General features: G+C 53.3%; 1 protein-coding gene across 2 annotated transcripts; it reads left to right on the forward strand.

Annotated features, from left to right (window-relative positions):
- Nucleotides 1-7,646: 7,646 nt before the first annotated feature.
- On the forward strand, nt 7,647-12,955 carry ZNF444 (zinc finger protein 444; the record flags this gene model as incomplete). 2 transcript variants are annotated; one of them, XM_080703134.1, is made up of 3 exons in its annotated part: nt 7,647-7,985; nt 11,307-11,415; nt 12,387-12,955. In XM_080703134.1, 3 exons carry the CDS (start codon nt 7,674-7,676, stop codon nt 12,953-12,955), a joined length of 990 nt encoding a protein of 329 aa, XP_080559260.1. The 2 variants fall into 2 exon arrangements, with proteins under 2 accessions (XP_080559260.1, XP_080559259.1); XM_080703133.1 differs by having other exon boundaries at nt 7,674-7,985; nt 12,390-12,955.
- Nucleotides 12,956-13,866: the final 911 nt, after the last annotated feature.

Here is a 13,866-nt window from a genome sequence, read left to right on the forward strand (position 1 = left end):
TTCAATCCCCGGTAGAATTTGCCATGAGTCAGGCGTGGTGGTGCACGCTTGTAATCCCCGCATCCAGGAGGCTGAGACCCGAGCGGTTCAGACAGCCTCAGCTACTTAGTGAGGCCCTCTGCAACTCAGTGAGACCTGGTTTCAAAATAAATAAAAAATAGGGCAGGGGCTGTAGCTCGGAGGTCAAATGGCCCTGGGTCTCACCCCCAGACTCGCAAAAAAAAAAAAAAAAAAAGAATTTGCTATGAATGAACTTCTATTTAATTGAATGTGTACCAGTATTGGGAAGAGGCATCAAAATGTATTAATGTGCCGGTATTGGAAAATTGCTTTGATAATTTCCAAAATGTAAAATATAGTCAGAGCCTAGGTGCTGTGCAGGCACTCAAGCTGGGAGGAGGCGGCAGCTATTACAATGCAGAGTTCCTGTCTTTACCCTTCATTCTAATGATTAACCTATAGTAAAAGTCTTAGAGTCAACAGAAGCCTTTAGCCCTAAAACTACAATAGAGGCAACCGATGCCTCTGTTTACCTCCTCTCCTCTGTGATCTTGCCTGGGAATAGGAAATATAAACATGCAGCTTCAAAGCACCCTAGTTGATGAGCAACTAATACTGCCCCAGTACATTAGAGCCAAAGGCCAGGTAGATTCTTGACCCTTGCACTTAGTAAGTGCACTGTCCCGGAGACAAAGAGGCACCTGGCTACGGAATAAGTAACTAGCCCATTGCCTTGGTAACGCTGACACCAATACAAAATCTACCTAAAGGTTAGGGTCCCCAAAAGGGGCCAGAGTTCCATTTTCGGGCTCTCCAGCATGCAGGTCAGCATGCTGCTTTTTCCTTCTCTATTTCCTACTGATTTTGTAATAAAGATTTGTTAAAGCTGCACTGAGCTGCCTGTTAGTTTTTTCTATTCGACAAATTTTAGTTGAATAAGAAAAAGAACCCCCACCATTTAAACCGTAACAGAATGCATATACCAGGGTAATCCTAGTACTTAGGAGGCTGAGACCGAAGGAGCACAGATTCAAAGCCGTCTTAAAGACTTAGCAAATTCTCAACTTAGTGAGACCCTATTTCAAATTAAAAAAATAAAATAGGGCTGGGGGTGTAACTCAGAGGTAGAATGCTCCTGGTTCAACCCCTTAGTGTGCCAGTATTGGAAAATTGCTTTAGTACTAATTTCCCAAATGTAAAAGCAGTCAGAGCCTGGGTGCCATGCAGGCACTCAGGCAGGGAGAGGCAGCCGCAATACAATGCAGAGTTCCTCTCTCCCTCTGCCCTTTGTTCTAATGTTTAACCTATAGTAAGGATGGAAAGAAAATTAAGGCCTTTAGCCTTAAAAGCCTTAGAGATAATTGGAGCCTTTAGCCCTAAAAATAAGTAAAGGCAATCAGTGCCTCCTGTTTACCTCCTATCCTTTGTGACCTGGTCTAGGTATAGGAAAGGTAAACTTCATCTGCTGCTTCAAAGCACCCATAATTGATAAGCAACCAATACTGCTCAATACAATAGAGGTGAAAGCCAGGTGGATTATTGACCCCTGCACTTAGTAAGTGCATTCTCCTTAGACAAAGAGGCACCACCTGGCTAAGAAATAAGTTACTAGCCCATTGCCTCGGTAACACTGATAAGATACCAATACAAAATCTAGTTAAAGGCTAGGGATGGAGCAGGGGTCAGTTACATTTTCATGCTTTCAGGTGTGCATTGCCAGCATGCTGCTTTTTCTTTCTCTTCTCTATTTCCTACTGATTTTGTAATAAAGACTTGTTACTTGTTAAAGCTGCACCAAGCTGCCTATTAGTTTTAACTTCCAGTTCAACAAACTTTAAATAAAGAGCCCATAGCACCATTTACAACCATAACTCTAGCACCACACACACACGTACACAAATGCACATATCCCAGCTACTGTCATCCATTTCATTGTATGGAGTCTCACATCTGTCCCAGAGGTGTAGGCAGAGAGATCAGATTCTCCTAACTGTGCTGTGCTGAGGAAGCAACACGCTGTGGAGCCTTTCATAAACGGAACCAACTGAACAACTCCTCTTTTTTTTTATGGTGCTGGGGATTGAACCCAGGGGCATTCTACCTCCGAGTACACCCCCAGCTTGATTTTTTATTCTTTAAGGGCCTAAGTATCTGAGGCTGGCTGAGAACCCAGATGCTCCTGTCTCAGCCTCCCAAGCGCAGGGATTACAAGTGTGCGCTCGGCTTCCTCCTTCTCCTTTTCCTTCTGAGCTACACTCCCAGCCCATTTAATTAATTTGTTTATTTATAAGCAGGTTTCGATAAGTTGCTGAGGCTGTCCTCGATCCTGAGATCCTCCTGCCTCAGCCTCACCAGTCCTGGGATTACAGACATGAGCCACCACGCCCGGTTTAGCTGATCTTCAAACATCCTGGGGGAGGGGGGGGGGGGCTGGGATGGGGCAGCAGTCGGTCCGACAGGGCACAGAGAGGCCTCGTGGCAGGCAGTAACCTCCCGACCCACAGGAGGGCAAGGGAGGCCACGGCGAGGGCTGAGCCCGGATCGCCGGCCCCAGCCACTCTCTCTCCGGGTTTAGTTCTGCCAGCCCTAAGGAGGACAAAGCTGAGTCCCGTTGTCAAGGAGAGGGGCCCGTAACGCTGATTGGCGGAGAACTCTGGCCGGGTCTCCTCCTCCTCCCTCTGACCCGCTGCTCTAGGGGAAAGACCGGACCTCCCTAGAGCCTGGCAGGGCCCAGCCTTTGCCAGTCTCCATGACAACGCCACCCAGGCCGACCGCCTGCTGGCAAGCCTGCGCATGCCCAGGGCTTGCGCGCGGCCCAGTGAGAAGTTCCCTCAAACCTTCCGTAGAGACACAGTCCGAAAACTGGAGCGCTCAATTTGTTCCAGCGGGAGCCAATAGGCCGCAGGCTACGCTCCGGTGCATCTTGGGAAATGTAGTTCTAACGCTGCCGGAGACGCCAGGCGGGGACACGCAGACGTGCGAACGTCACCACCGCGAGGAGCAATGGGAAGCGCCCTTTTACCTCTATGCCTGCTGGGAAATGTAGTCCCCGGCCAGGCCGGGGAGGAGGGGGATTTGTTGGGCGGAACGGGCTACTCCGGGTGTGGGTGCTGGAGGGAAGAGGGGTCGGGTGAATTTGGCGCAAAGCCTGCGGGGGCATGGAGTCCCGGTGAGCTTTGTGCGCTTGTACGGGAAGGTCATAAGGTTTGGGGGGCCTCGCCTAGGAGAGTAAGGTGAGCGAGGGGGAAAGGAGGGAAGGACTCGGGGGAGGGTGGGACGAGGGACGGACGAGCCCGAGGAGAGGGGCCCGAGGAGGGAGGCCCGGGGGAGGGGGAGGGGAGAGAGGCCGGCGGGGGAGGGGCGGGCGGCGGGCGGGCCTGGCGGGCGAGCTGAGCGGGGGAGGGGCGGGCCCGCGGGCGGGGGAGGGGGCCGGAAGCGGCGTGCGGGGCGGGCGGGCGGGCGCGGGACCCGCCTCTGGGGGAATTCGCGCGGAGGGCCGCCGGGGTAGGTTTTTGTAACGCGGGCGCGGGGCGCGGCGCGGACACCGCAGCGCACCTGCACTTCGCAGGCTTGAGGCTCCCGAGGATAAAATCACTGGCCCACTTCTTTCTTTCCCGATTTAAAAACACTAACCTCATTAGCTCGTGGCAAGGGGATGGATGTATTAATGTGGGCAAAGGGCGCAGGGACTGTCTGTCTGCTGGTCTGAAGGCGCCCCCTCCCCCGGCCGGATGCAGTCCCCTTCTACTTCCCATGTTAGCGCCTGTTCCAGTTTATCGTTATTTTTAAATCTGTGTGCCTGTTTCGTAGCTGTTTCCCACAACACCTCGCAAGGGACTTAGGACCGAGTTTTAACAGTAAATGCTAACTCGAACGCCTAGGCTGAGCGCTTATTTCCTGTTGCTGGTCTCAGCATTTTTGTTTTCCCTATATTAATTCTCGAGGTGGCTCTTGGACTAGTGCTTTTTTTTTTTTTTGCCACCATTGCCGAGGAAATGGAGACAATGTGTAAAAAGTGCCCTTGTACCTTGTCCAAGGACACATACCTGGTAGGTGGCAGAGCCAGAATTTGCTCCAGAACCCTTGTTCTCTCAGTAAATATTTGTCCAGTGGGCCACTGGCTGTCAGCCAGGGATGGTTTTGTTCTCGCAGGAAACAGAGGGAGGTCTAGCTTCATGTTGGGTTGTCACACCTAGGAAGCGCCTCTGGCATCTAGCTGGATAAGGCCCATGATGCTACACTATCCAACACAGCCTGCGGCAACGCAGAATCATCCAGTCCCAAATGCCATTTATGCTGAGGTTGAGAAACTCAAGAGTAGGCAAACAGGTCCTTGTGGCGCATTTTATGCTGGGCCATTTCTAATTCATGCTTCCACTTGAAGGAGTTATTAGCCCTATGTCACAGGTTAAGAAAATAAACTCAACCAAGCCAAGGTCACATAGCTGATGAGTGGCAGAGTTGAACATTGAAGCCAGGTGGCCTTTTTTTTTTTTTTTTTTTGCAGGTCTGGGGATGGAACCCAGGGGCATTCAGCCTCTGAGCTACACCTCCTGCCCTAGTTTTTATTCTTTAATTTGAAACAGCGTCTCACTAAGTTGCAGAGGGCCTCACTAAGTAGCTGAGGCTGTCCGTGAACAGTGATCCTCTGGTCTCAGCCTCCCGAATGCAGGGATTACAAGAGTGTGCCACCATGCCTGGCTGGTCAGTTTTTTTGTTTTTTTGTTTTTGTTTTTTTTTTAAACTAGAGTCAAACCCAAGGGCATTCTGCCTCCGAGCTTCACCCCTAACCCCATTTTATTTTTTATTTTGAAACAGGGCATTGCTGAGTTGTTGCCAAATTGCTGAGGCTGGACTCAAACCTTCAATCCTCCTGTCTCAGCCTCCCACGTACTAGAATTACAGGTGTGCATCACCACACCCAGATCAGAGCCTGACTTTTTTTTTTTTTTTTTTGAGTGGTGTTAGGGATTGAACCTAAGACATTCTATCTCTGAGCTACACACCCCTTCCCACCGCCTTATTTTATGTCATTATTTGGAAACAGGGTCTCATTAAGTTGCTTAGGGCCTTACAAAGTTGCTGAGGCTGGCCTCAAGCCTGTGATCCTCCTATCTTAGCTTCCCAAGTACTGGGATTACAGGTGTGCACCACTACACCCCGGCTAGAGCCTGACTCTTAATCATGGTATTAATACAGCCTGAGGAGGTGCTGGCACCGGCTCTGGAGTCGGGTCTGGGTTCTGTTTCATCTTTTCATCTCCATCACTCTGCATTTCTCCCGTATGATGGGCCCCCGGCTTATAGGCCGTTAGGAGAACTAGGCAGGGCAGTGCTATAAGACAGATGCCACTCTGTGGCCACCTACTGGGACATCCTGGTGCCTGGCTCTGGGCTGGACATGTGACATAGCCAGTTAGACAACAGGGTCATAGCTGACTTCACACAGGTGGCCTACTCACTGGGCAACAGGGCTGATTTATAGGATGGAGCGACTGTACTTTACTACTTAGTATGAGCTTTCTCAGTGGCGGGCCCTGGATTGGGTGGCCCTGGGAAAGAGTCCATTTCCCATGAGGCTTGCTCTGCATCTGCACAGCCCAGGCTTGGTGACCTGTGATTACCCAGGGCTTATAACCTGCCAGCTGAAAGCCTGCACTCCCTGGGACTCAAGTTCCTCTCCAGGGCCCAGTGGTCTTTCTCACAGCAGCAAACCTCTGCAGCTTTTGAGATTTGCTCTGGCTGAAGTCTTCTAGGAATCCCACCCTGCCCGCTCTGAAGTTAATCAGTCCTTAACTTTTTTTTTTTGGTGGTACTGGGGGTGGAACCCAGAGGCTTTCTACCTCCAGCCTATACTCCCAGACCTGTTTTATATTTTATTTGGAAACAGGGTCTCACTAAGTTGCTGAGGGCCTCACTAAGTAGCTGAGGCTGGCTTCAAACCTGCGCGATCCTCCTGTCTCAGCCTCCCAAGCGTGGGTATTACAAGCGTGTGCCACCATGCCCAGCTCAACTTTTTTTTTTTTTTTAATACTGGGGATTGAACCTAGTGACATTTTACTTGAGATCTGTACCCCAGTCATCCCTCCCTCTTTTTTTGGAAACCAGGTCTCACTAAGTTGCTGAAGCAGGCCTTGAAGTCCTCCTGTCTCGGCCTCCCAAGTATTGGGATTACAGGGTGTGCCGCCACCCCCACCTTAATCAGCCCTTAAATGGATGGCTGGGTGGGTGGGAGGTGAGGCTGCAGCCTAGTTTGGGGGGCAGGTAGAGGAGGGTGTGAGTGCAGGTTCTGCTACTTTCTAGCTGTGTCCCTGTGTAAGCCACCTTCACTTTCTCTGTCTGCAGAAGCGGGAGTAATGATACCACCCTCATGAGCCCATTGGTCATCTGTAAAATTTCTGAGCACCCACCAGCATTTTGGGCTTGGAATATGTGGAGTCTTGCCTTCCTGAAGCTCAAACTCTGTGGAGGGAAGATGGCATACAAATAGGACTTATGGCAGACCCTGTTAAATGCTAAAAGGAAACTAGTCGCCGGACATGGTGGCACACGTTCATTATCCCAGTACTTGAGAGGCTGAGACTGGAGGATTGCAGGCTTGACAGCCTCTGCAAGTAGTGAGACTCTCCTCAACCTAGTGAAACACTGTTGCAAAATAAAAATAAAAAATAGGAGCTGGGCATGGTGGCACACACTTGTAATCCCAGCATTTGGGAGGATGAGATAGGAGGATCATGGTTCGCAGACAGCCTCAGCTACTTAGGCCCTTTGCAACTCAGTGAGACCCTGTTTCAAAATAAAGAATAAAAAGTAGGGCTGGGGCTATAGCTTAGAGTTTAAATGCCCCTGGGTTCCATCCCCAGTACAACAAAAGAAAGGAAAGAAAAGTAGAGCTAGAAATGTGGCTCGGAGGTAGAATGCTTCTGAGTTCAGTCTTCTCCAGTACCAAAAAAAAAAAAAAAAGGGAAACTAGTCATGGTGACATAACAGGGACTGGGGGATCTTGTGTGGACGCTGTGGTAGAGTGGACGACAATCTAGGAAGTCTTTCCAGCAGGGGATAAGTGCATTGGGGCCTCAACAAAGAGCAGCTGGCTGAGAAAGGGCCAGGGGAGCACCCGGGGAGGAGACAGCGCGTGCTGAGACCCTGAGGAAGGAGCCGGCTTTCAGTCTGAGTGTTAGAAGGGATCCCGTGTAGCTGAAGTGTAGGGAACCAGGGAGATGGAGAGGTAAGATGAGAAGGTAGGCTGGTGCTAGGCTTTGTGCAGACTTGTGGCCATAGTGAAGAGTTTGTGCCCAGAACAGAGTAAGCATATAGTCAGCCCTAGGAGGGAGAATGAAAACCACCCTCTCTTCAGCCCTGAGCAGCAATGTGCAGCACCTCGGGGACCTTGTATGGTCTATTCCCCCACCCCCTGCCTACCTGGTGAGTGCTTCATCTACAGGGAGGGAACCAGGGCACACGGGCAATGGCACTTACTCCCGGTGGCACGGCAGAGGGCCGGTTAAGCTGGGAGTGGGTCCCTGATGCTGCCAGGCTTCAGCCCCGTGTCTGGACCCCCACGTTCTTACACCCACAGCAGCAGGTGGAAGTTTCTGGGAAGACTACGCTGGGCCCTTACCTTGCCAAATTTCCCTCCCCACAGGTGCTGCTGGCCCCAACCCAGAAGGCCCCATGGAGGTGCCGGCACCACAGCCAGTGAAACAGGAGGGTCTGGCAGCCGAGGCCCTGACCCTGGACTCCCCATGGCACCGCTTCCGCCACTTCCACCTGGGCGATGCCCCTGGGCCCCGTGAGGCGCTGGGGCTGCTCCGCGCCCTGTGCCGGGATTGGCTGCGGCCCGAGGTGCACACCAAGGAGCAGATGTTGGAGCTGCTGGTGCTGGAGCAGTTCCTGAGCGCTCTACCTGCCGACACCCAGGCCTGGGTGTGCAGCCGGCAGCCCCGGAGTGGGGAGGAGGCTGTGGCCCTGCTAGAGGAGCTCTGGGTGAGCCCCGGGCGGACAGGCGGGCGGGCAGAGATCCAGGAGGGCTTCACTGGCTGCTACCTCTGCAGGGCCCTCAGCGTGTAGAGGCACTGCACTTAAACAGATGCTTAACAAAGTACTGTGACCCCCTGGAAATACGGTGTGGCCCCAGGCTGGGTGCAGGGGGGAGGGCAGGGAATATCCATTAGGAAAGGAGGGCAAGGAGCTGCTTCCTATTCCAGCAGCTGCACAGCAGGAGCAGCTGGACCACAGCATGCTTGATGGTCCTTTGGAAGGACCTGGAGCTTGCTGGGAGCAGCTCTGGGCCATCCTGGCTCCTTGCAGCCAAGGGAGGAGTGGGGCCAGGCATGGAGGGTCCACAAGGCGCCCAGCCGTCCTCTGCCATGGGGTCCGAACAGCACTAACTGCCCCCACAGCAGTGTGTGACAACACAGGATGCTGTCTTTCCATATCTTAGAGTGACAAAGAATTATTTAAGTAAGTGGAACTCTAGGTAAAGGTGTTGAAGGACAGGGGCACGGGTGGGGTGAGCCGCTGCCCAGCTGTGGTGCTGGCATGGGAAGCCTAGCGCTGGGAAGTGCTGCCTAGGACGGCTGGGCCTCCAGCCTGTGATTGCTGACTATCAGAGTTCTCACCTCACCAGTGCATCACAGGTTGAGAAGGATGAGGATGCCTGAAAGAAGGTGTCTGTGCTACTGTAAACAGCTGTCACTGGAAACCACCCAGAAGCTTGCTCCATCCCACCCCCTGTGGTACTGGGATTCAACACAGGGGTACCTCCAAGCTACTTTTTTTTTTTTTTTTTTTTTTTGGTACTGGGGATTGAACCCAGGGTATTCTATCTCTGAGCTACACCTCAGCCATATTTTTTATTCTTTATTTTGAAACAGGGTTTCACTGAGTTGCAAAGGGCCTCACTAAGTAGCTGAGGCTGTCCACGAACCATGATCCTCCTGTCTCAGCCTCCCAAACGTTGGGATTGCAAGCGTGCAATGCCACTACAGCTTTTTGTTTTATTTTGAAACAGAAGGATCACAGATTTGAGGACAGCCCCAGCAATTTAGTGAGACACTTTTTTTTTTCTTTTTTTTCTTTTTGGTGGTACTGGGGGTGGAACCCAGGGGCTTTTTTCCTCTGGGCTATACTCCCATACCTATTTTATATTTTATTTGGAAACAGGGTCTCACTAAGTTACTGAAAGCCTCACTAAGTAGCTGAGGCTGGCTTCAAACCTGTGCAATTCTCCTATCTCAGCCTCCCAAGTGTGGGGATTGCAAGTGTGTGCCACCACACCCGGCTTCTCTTTTCTTTGCTTTTTTTTTTTTTTTTTTTTTTTTTTGTGTGTGTGTGTGTGTGTGTGTGGTTCTGGGGATTGAGCCCAGGGGCATTCTACCTCTGAGCAAAACCCCAACCCTAATTTTTATTCTTTTATATTTGAAACAGGGTCTCACTAAGTTGCAGAGGGTCTTACTAAGTAGCTGAGGCTGGCCACGAACCACAATCCTCCTGTTTCAGCCTCCAAAGTACTGGGATTACAAATGTCCACCACCACACCCAGCCCTATTTTATTTTTTGTTTTGTAACAGGGTCTCACTAAGTTGCTGAGGCTGTTCTCAAACCTGCAATCCTCCTGTCTCAGCCTCCTAAGTACTGGGATTATAGGCATGTGCCGCCCACCATTCCCTGCTGTGAGACCATATTTCAAAATAAAAAAATAAAAATGGCTGTGGGTGTAGCTCAGGCATGGAACGCCCCTGCGTTCAATCCCCAGTACCTCACACATACAAAAAGAAATGGTCTCATTAAGTTGCTGGAGCTGGCCTCCAACCACCAGCACAGGTGTATACCACCACACCTGGTTGCTTTGTCTTCCTTGTTCACTGATGTGTCCCGGTTCTTAGCATAACCCCTCGTATGTAGTAGGTGCTAAAAATGGGATTACAAATGGGATTGTGAATAACCTTCGCCCTGCTATGAAATATGTGGTTTTGACACAGAAGGCCAGGGCACTACCTGCTTCTCCGTTTCTGTAGAGAATCTGATCTGCCCAGAGAGATTGAATGACTTGGTTATAGACACCCAGCATCTGGACTTAGAATACAATAGCCAAAGAGGATTACTTGAGGCAGCGGGGGCAGGGCACCTGTCAGTTCAGGAAACCCCAAGCAAAGCTGGTAGTTGGAAAGAGGGGTGGCAGCAGTGGCTGGTGAGCACTGTCAGCCCTTCTCATGTCAGGATAGAAGGGGAATCCCAGCTCCAAAGGCAGCCAGGAGCTCAGGAAACCAGCTAAAATGAACAAGTAGGCACAAAAGCAGAAATGAGGGAAACGTGTTAATCATTAAAGCCCCAAATCATTTTTTAGAAAAATAAAAGTAGCACAAAGCATAAGCAAGGTGACCAGGCACAAAAGTTGGTCAGGGACAAAAGGAAAAGTCAGTGGTGAAAACGAGTAGGGCGGAACACCTGCAGACGGAGAGCTGAGGGCGTCTTTGTGTCTTGCTCAGGCATCTAGAGCCCAGAAAAACAGACTGCTTTCTTGGGTGATACAAATTGCCAATATATGCTCATAAAAGCTAGGCACGGTGGTGCATGCCTATGAGTCAAGAGACTGAGACAGGAGGATCACTGGTTTTAAGGATGGCCTTAGCAACCAACATAGCAAGACACTTAGCACGACCCTGTTTCAAAATAAAAAGGGTACTTGGGAGGCTTAGACAGGATGATCGCAGGTTTGAGGCCAGCCTTAGCAACTTATAATGAGATCCTGTTTCTTAAAATAGGGTGGGGGGGATGTAGCTCAGAGGTAGAATGCTCCTGGACTCCATCCCTACCAACACTAACACACACACAAACACACACACTTTGTGGTGTGGCTCCAAGAATGCCCTGGTTTCAATCTGCAATAATAATAATAAGCCTTACATGTTCCCCTGCAGTTCACCCAAATGGCAGCAAGAAGCTAAAGAGAGATTTTAACAAGTAAGCAAGTTAGCTATCTGCTGCAAATCACACCAAACTTGTGCCGAAATCATCAGCACCTAATCCCACAGTTCCTGTGGGCCAGATTTGAAGGTGGTGGGCAGGCTGCATTTCTGGCCACCCAAGGCTGGCTGAGGTTGGGTAGCCCGCGTTCACTGTGGTTGCTGCAGGACTCAGTCCTCACCCAGGGGCCCCTCCACAAGGAGGCCTGAGCAGCCTCCAGCACAGGCTGTTTTATTCAGAGCGCAGAACAGGATCTGATGACTGGCTAAAGGTGGGGCAAGAGAAGGAGAGAAATACAGACTTATTCCTCGATTTGGAATGTGGTATCTCTTGTTCCAGGGACCAGCGACCTCCCCAGATCACTCATCAACTGTGCGAGGACCTCGGGATGTGACAGAAGGCTCCGGGGTCAGTGTTGGAAAGGAAGATAGTGGGATGATTCCCTTAGGTGAGCCGCTGGCCCCCTTCCCATATTTTTCTTGTTGACCCCAGCATCAGGGGTCCCTTGTCTCCCAGGCTGAGGTAGGGATTGAGAAAAGACACCTGCTGTCAATCACTAGCACTAGGACTAGAGAACTCTGAAATGTCCTTGTCTTTGGGGAGCTCAGGCTTAGAAGGGCAGGTCAGTGGCCACTTTCCAGCACTCAGTGATGAGTGGTGATTGGGTGTGTGAGCCGTTGCTGCCTGTATCATGTGGGTAGGGAAAGTGGTGCCAGCTAGGAGTGGACCAGCAGCCTGTCCAGAGCCTCCTCACCACAGTATCTGCCAGGCCTTCCCACAGACCCTGGGGCACCCAGAATCCCTTCTGGGGTTGACAGCAATGAAGGCAGACTCTTCCCAGTGGTTTCCCTTAACCATCAGCCCGGTGGGCAGCCCTCAGCCCACAGGTCTGTCTCATCCAGGGGCACCCCTGGATGGAGCCTGCGCTGGGGGCCAGCCCACCTTTCAGGCGGGAGGGTCAAGCTGAGCTCAGGTCTTAAAACGTGGAGACCAAGGTTTCTGGGCCCCTCGAAACCCACCGAGCAGATGAGAAACCTGGAGAAAGGACTGTCTGCCACCCATCATCATCCCCATAATTTACCTGCTGGTCCATCCAGACCTCCCTCCAGCACTACGCACCCCTCTTCTCTCAGCCCTCCAGCCACCAGGTCTCCCCACACTCCATCCACGCCAATGCGGGCCTTGGCACTCAGCTGTCCAGCTGCCTCTCAGCTCCCGCTCCACCAGCTGTCCTCCTTACCCTTTCCTGCACGCTCGGCCCCCTCGCGGCAGCCCATCCGTCCAGTGTTTACTGGGCCAGGTCCCCGCTAGTCCTGCTCACCTGGGGAATAAACTGACCGCCTGCGCCCACCCCGCCCCCGGCCGCTGGCCTGTCTGCCCTCCTAGCCACAGCTAACCCCCACCCTGGCCTTTCCCTAGGAGACGCGGCCCCAAGGGCCGAGCTGCCAGAGGCAGGGGACGCCCAGCCCGCGCGCCCCTACAAGCAGGAGCCGGGCAGCCCCCAGCCGGTGCCCTGCCTGCCGGCCTTCTTGGTGGCCCCGGGCGCCGTGTCCTGCCCCGAGTGCGGCAAGACGCCCCTGAAGCCGGCCCACCTGCTGCGCCATCGGCAGAGCCACTCCGGCGAGAAGCCACACGCCTGCCCCGAGTGCGGCAAGGCTTTCCGCCGCAAGGAGCACCTGCGGCGGCACCGCGACACGCACCCCGGCGGCCCGGGGCCCGCGCTGCGCCCGCTCCCCGCGCGCGAGAAGCCGCACGCCTGCTGCGAGTGCGGCAAAACCTTCTACTGGCGCGAGCACCTCGTGCGCCACCGCAAGACGCACTCGGGCGCGCGGCCCTTCGCCTGCTGGGAGTGCGGCAAGGGCTTCGGGCGCCGCGAGCATGTGCTGCGCCACCAGCGCATCCACGGCCGGGCCGCGGCCGCGCAGGGCGCCGCTGCACCGGGCCCCGAGGGAGGTGGCGGCGCCTTCCCGCCCTGGCCCTTGGGGTAGCCTGGCAGCCCCGTCGCCACAGCGGCAACCTCCATCGCACCCCGCCCCAGCGCCTCCGGCCGGGAGTCCTTCCCCTCCCCCCCGCATCACTGCCCCTTCAGGCTTCTCCGTCCCGGGGTCCTCAGCCTCCTCTCCCGCTCCGTCCCTCATCCCTGCCACCCTTTCCCTGCAGGAGCAGAGGTAGGTTCCCCAGGACCCAGTTGCAGAAGAAAAGTAGCTCAGGGAAGGCCCCCTGGAAGGCTGCCTTGGTGAGGGAGGCCCGGGAAGGGGCCATCCTGTCTCCAGGACAGGTTAGGGGTGGGAGAGGGCACGGGCTGTGGCTCTGACAGGCAGAGGCACAGGAGGGACAGACACCTGCGCCGAGGACGCTCCTTGAGAGGACAGTTCACCAGCACCCACGAGTAATAAAGTCGCTGACTGGATGAAGTCTCAGGCTCCTTTCTGTGTGCCGCAGTGGCCTTTCTGGGGCTGAGGGGCTGGGCCTGGGGCGTTCTGGGGCTGCCTTTCGTGGTTCCCATTTGGGACCCTGCTGGTGAAGTAACAAAGGGTGGGGCTTACCACACTTCCATCCTCCAGAGGCAGGGGTGAGCCCACAGAAGGTACCCACCATCAGCCCGGATTCAGATCTGGACTGCAGCTTCAGTCAGGACACACTCCTGTCTGAGCAGTGGTGCGCGTGTGTGTGTATCACACGGACACTTGGTACTAGAGGTTGAACCCAGGGGCATTCTACCCCCAGGCTACACCCCCGGCCCTTTTTACTTTTTTTTTTTTTTTTTGGTGGTACTGGGGTTCCTGGAAGCCCTTCTACCTCCGGGCTACACTCCCAGACCTCTTTTTACATTTTATATTTGGAAACAGGGTCTCCTAAGTCAGCGCATGCGGCTGGCTTCGAACCTGCGCGATCCTCC

Source organism: Muscardinus avellanarius (genome assembly GCF_963383645.1).
Source record: "Muscardinus avellanarius genome assembly, chromosome: 10".
NCBI classification, from domain to species: domain Eukaryota; kingdom Metazoa; phylum Chordata; class Mammalia; order Rodentia; family Gliridae; genus Muscardinus; species Muscardinus avellanarius.